General features: G+C 35.9%; 1 protein-coding gene across 1 annotated transcript in view; it reads left to right on the forward strand.

Moving 5' to 3' along the window:
- The first annotated feature begins 3560 nt into the window (after positions 1-3560).
- mAChR-A (muscarinic Acetylcholine Receptor, A-type) overlaps positions 3561-5396 on the forward strand; it is a 5358-nt gene continuing 3522 nt past the window's right edge. The window contains exons 1-2 of the mRNA XM_017631342.1: positions 3561-5034; positions 5233-5396. The exon at positions 5233-5396 is cut by the window's right edge and continues 15 nt beyond it. Of these exons, the coding sequence (XP_017486831.1) occupies positions 4112-5034; positions 5233-5396 (1087 nt within the window). The 5' untranslated portion in view covers positions 3561-4111. The remainder of the gene's footprint in view (positions 5035-5232) is intronic.

The following is a 5396-nucleotide window of genomic DNA, read 5'->3' on the forward strand; positions in this document are numbered from 1 at the left end:
TTGTTGTTTCCCATACAAAATTGGAAAACGACGCCGTCTACATTTTGTATGTATGGTATGTTTTTTACGCGTCTACATTTTGCAACCTCGCAGCAGGACTGCATTATGGCAATACTAATCACATTTTTTTTTATTTATTGGGCACGTTTTCTGTATTTGCATTTAATTTTAGCGCAATTTCTGATGAAAAGAAACAAATCAAGGAAAAGAAATAACAAATATTACGAATTGGTAATTAAGTTAAATAATTACAATTTTTCAGAAACAAAATCGAAAGGCGACATATAAANTGCTAGAAAGGGGTGCTCACAGTTTGATGCTAAAGATGTCTGAAAATGTAGACGTCTACATTTTCAGACACAATTTGGAACGAACTGTGAACACCCCACATATAAATCAAGGTTGCAAACTCACCACAAAATTTAGGAAAATTCAACAAATTTTGAGCTTTATAATGTGAATAAGTGCAATTTACGAATTGGCGTTGATTTTTTTAAATTTTGTTGCGAACGATCTCCTGCATTTTAGAGTGTTCCCTTATCGTAGTATTATGAACAGATGGACAAAATTTCGGGGTCATATTCTCATTGGTACGCTTTTTTCGGTACTCCTAGGCGATTTTGAGGTTAGGTTTGTATGGGAGATACACTTTAAAATAAACCGACCATACCCATTTTTAGTTTGTTTACTTATAATATTATTATTTATGAACAGAAAGACGAACTTTCAGAGTTATATTCTCATCGATGCGCTTTTTATAGCATTTTAAGGCGATTTTGAAGTAGGTTTGTATGGGAGGTATGCTTTAAAATAAACCAATCACGACCATTTTTCATTTTTTCCTTATTTGTGTCTACAAATATTACATAGAACAAATTAAAGCCCTACATGAACTTCTATGTTTTTCGAAAGAATTGATGGGGCGGCACCACTTAGCGCCACCTGTCAAGTTTCTTTTTAGGTCAAAAATAATAATTCTCGTGTGCCCCATTCGAATGTGAATAACCTGTGAGTTAACCAAAAGTAGTATTTTCTCAGTTACTCTTGGAACTTAGCCAATGTACGTATTTCCGAATATGTTGCGATTCGTACAGTAAAACATTTTTAAAAGCTTCGACAATAACGCCACACAGTGTGGAAATTGAACTTTTTTCGTGACAAATTCTAATATCTCGAGAACGAGCACGGCTAGTCATGAATTCATAAAAAAAATTAAAATGCGTTTTTTTGGAACCTGCGACCATGGAAAAGGATTCCTGGAAGCATGAGCAGCAAAAATGTGTTGTTAAAACTTTTTAAAAAGTTCACTGCAAATTATTTTCAGGTCAAAAGAGGAAAAAATTGAAAACCCCCTCCCTTTGAAGGTCATTTGAAATTTCAAGGAAATTTTTTTATCCAACGAAACTATTTTTCCCGTATTCTCAATCTCAAAAGCCTTAAAACACTATTGTTGAGCAAGTCTTAGACCAGTCACATTAAAAACGACTTCACTAATTTTGTTGGAAATAAGCTTTAATTACATTTTTTACTTTTTAGGTGTGCATATAAAACATGTTACATTAAAAATAGGAATTTGAAAAATTCGTTTATTCATTTTTGGCATTCGGTATGCAATAATACTTTTTGTGAAGAAAAAAGTTGCTAAGTTCTAATTAAAAAAAACGAAAGCCAAAGCAGAGAAAAAACTACAAAAAAAAAATAAAAATAAATAAAACCAAAGTTGGTTGGAAACAACCAACAGTGGCAACCGTGGTATACATACCAATATCAACCATACAATATCAACCTACCAAGCGACATCCGGTGACATTTACAAATGCAGTTTGACGCATCGAATCGATCTCCATATCGGATGTATTGAATTGAAAGTGAAGTTTCCTCCTGAAAGGCAACGCAAAAGGTATTATGTGCTGAGAAAAGCATTGACATACACATACATATTTACATATACACATATATGAATGTACATATATACGTTTGATTCGCAAATTAATTTGTGCATACATATCTGCGAATTTCAAAATGCATTAAGTTTTGTTCTACTTCTTGTTTCGATTAGCATACTTTTAGGCCTTTTGGCCCTCCATTTTTTCTTTAATTTCGCTTTTTATAGCGCATACGAACAATTTGATGAAGAAAGCTGTGACTATGTAGTATCGACTGGAGCAGAAGAGAGGTGAACACTGTTTCTAGTTATTTAAACCTCAACAATTTACTATACTATCTTTTTCACAAAATTTAGTGCTTGCTTAATGAGATTTTTTTGTGGAAGGCTAATTTATTTTAGCATAAATAGAAAACTAGTCTAAAGTATTCTGTTCTAACTCCTCATGATGTCTATGGTGATGTCAAGTGGAGGAATTATTTGTATTACCTTTGGCACCCAAAACACTGTAGTTCATTTATAAAAATTAGGTACATTTTTTAGTCATTTAAGTCGAAGCCACTTCAGTCCATTGTAAAAATACTAGAGGAATGAGATTTCATGTTCGAGCCACGTAATAAAAGCGACATAACTGTCGTACTGATGAAAATTTGCAACACTGTTGCAACTGCCCAACTGATAATACGTTGTTAAAAATGCACACAAAACGTGATGCTTTAATAATTCGCGCAACACTGCGGCTGCGATTGTAACTCGAACAAGCTCAGAGACTATCCCATGCGCTGATCACGAATCTCCATCACGTCAAGATTCTTCTGAACGTCAATAATACCCGCCATGTTTTTTGAGGTTAGTAAAAAATCCTAACGTTTTGAAGCAAAACGCTTCAAAATACATAAGGAAAGGAAAGTCTGATCCCCAACCCCGACACTTTTATTCGTGTATGTATATGTATTCCTGCGGGCATAATACCCGTTGACGCTAGCCTGATAAAAAAAAAAAATTACCTCAGAAAATTTGGAGCAAAACTCCGTACCGGATTGCTGAAGTCATTTCGAGTTCATCATTACCAAACTAAACCGTCTTCAATGAAAGGGAGTTTAGAAGGAGAACAAGCCATGGTACTTACCACATTTGCAGTCTTTTTTACTATTTCTATTCAAATATATGCCAGCTGCAGACTCTAAGAATCATAAATACAGTTAAACCTCGATATAACGAAGTGGAAATTCGTAGGTATATCTATAGTTTCGTTATATTTATGGAATAACAAAATTTCTATGCAACGAAAAATTCAGAATTTTTGACAAACTTCGTTTTAAGTATAGATTCGTTGTTTTTATAACAGGACTCTAACCGTCAATATAATCCGCAGGGCCTGGGTTCGAGCCCAGTTTCCGACCAACACCAAGAAATAAAACATAAAAAAGTTTTTTTCTTATATCGGTCGCCCTTTGGCAGGCAATGGCAAATCTCCAAGGATATTTTGTTATGAATAACTGCTTCTCATAAAAATACAATCGCTGTTCAGAGTCCCCATAAAACTATAGCTCCCTCACCTTTGTGTGACAACATTAAAGCGCACGCCACAAATCGGAGAAGAAGCTCGGAAAAAACACTAACATGTTGTGTAAGCGCCAATTTATTATTATTATCATGCTCAAAATTTCTTCGTTATGTCTTTTTTGAAAATTTCGCAGCAACGAGGGTATTGAGCTTTTCGTTTTATCATGGTTCATTTTATCGAGGTTTCATTATAGTTTCAATTAAATTTTATCGAAGTATTTGGTATTACGCCGTCTCAAAATCCTGTTAGCGCAAAGCACAGTTGAGAGGTATGCCGAGCTCCTAATATTCACTATACTAACGCTGTTTGGTTCCTATCGAAATAAAATCGTTCAAACATTATAATACAATCTTTTTCTTCATGTATTGTATGTATATATGTATGTATCTATATTAATAATATTCCGATTTTCCAGATCCAGTTAATGGGTAATACACTCCCACATATACATACATTTGTTGGATGGCTTTGAACACAGCTTAATCATCTGGGTACTTAGCAAACAAAAGCTTTAATTAAAGAACAACAGCAATACATTTGCACGAAACTATCAGAGAACATAAAAAATAGTAATTAATAAAGATTAAAAAAAAAAACACATAAACAACATAAACAACAAAAACTCATAAACGCTTAAAAACATAAATAAAATAATCCAAATGGGCACTTTCGATTTGGCAAGACTAGCTATGCCGGCACATGGGCCGCCTAGCATACTGGAACCTTTAGCACCTTCATTCCGCACAACGAGCACATCGACGACTACAACTACAACAACTACGACAACCACAACCACAATAGCGCCTTCCGTTTTCTTTACCGTTATGCTGGATAATGTCACCACAGTAATTATCTTAGATAATGAAATAGCACAAAATCAAACGAACACCACTAGCATATACGAACCGAAGGGACCACGCTATTCGGTCTCCTCAATGGTGTTCATGGGCATAATTGCCGCCATACTCAGCATACTCACAGTGGCGGGCAATGTTATGGTTATGATCTCATTCAAAATCGATAAACAACTACAAACAATCAGTAATTACTTTCTATTCTCGCTGGCCATTGCCGATTTCGCCATCGGTCTCATATCAATGCCACTTTTTGCAGTCACCACGATCTTAGGCTACTGGCCACTTGGTCCACATATCTGCGATACATGGCTGGCGCTGGACTATTTGGCATCGAATGCCTCGGTATTGAATTTGCTAATAATCAGTTTTGATAGATATTTTAGCGTTACACGACCTTTGACATATCGCGCTAAACGTACCACCAATCGAGCAGCTGTCATGATTGGCGCTGCCTGGGGCGTAAGCCTGCTATTGTGGCCACCTTGGATTTACAGTTGGCCATATATTGAGGGTAAACGTACCGTACCGCAATACGAGTGCTATATACAATTTATTGAGACCAATCAGTATATTACTTTTGGTACTGCACTGGCCGCATTCTATTTTCCGGTAACAATTATGTGCTTTTTGTATTATCGCATTTGGAGAGAGACAAAAAAGCGACAAAAGGATCTGCCCAATTTGCAAGCGGGCAAAAAGGATTCGTCCAAACGTTCGAACTCAAGGTGGGTAAAATAGTAGAGTGGAGAAACAATTTAGTAGAATTGTGCTCCCAAAACTTGTCTACCTTGAATTTAAACTAGAAATTATTTGAAGAATGTAGAGATTTTCTGTGGGCCTATTTTACGCGCAAAAAAAAAAATATAAAGCTGCACACTTCTCCGACTTTTTCTCAATCGTTTTCTTCTCTCACATTTCCCTAGCGATGAGAACACAGCCGTTAATCACACAGGCATGTTATCGTTTTCACAACTGGGCGGCAATGCAGGCGATCATGACACATGGAGACGACCAAGATCTGAGTCTTCTGCCGATGCTGAGAGCGTTTACATGACTAATATGGTCATTGATACGGGCTATCATGGAC

The sequence above is a fragment of the Rhagoletis zephyria genome, unplaced genomic scaffold, assembly GCF_001687245.7.
Source record: "Rhagoletis zephyria isolate East Lansing unplaced genomic scaffold, Rhagoletis_zephyria_1.1 Rzeph_scaffold_08670, whole genome shotgun sequence".
NCBI classification, from domain to species: Eukaryota; Metazoa; Arthropoda; class Insecta; order Diptera; family Tephritidae; genus Rhagoletis; species Rhagoletis zephyria.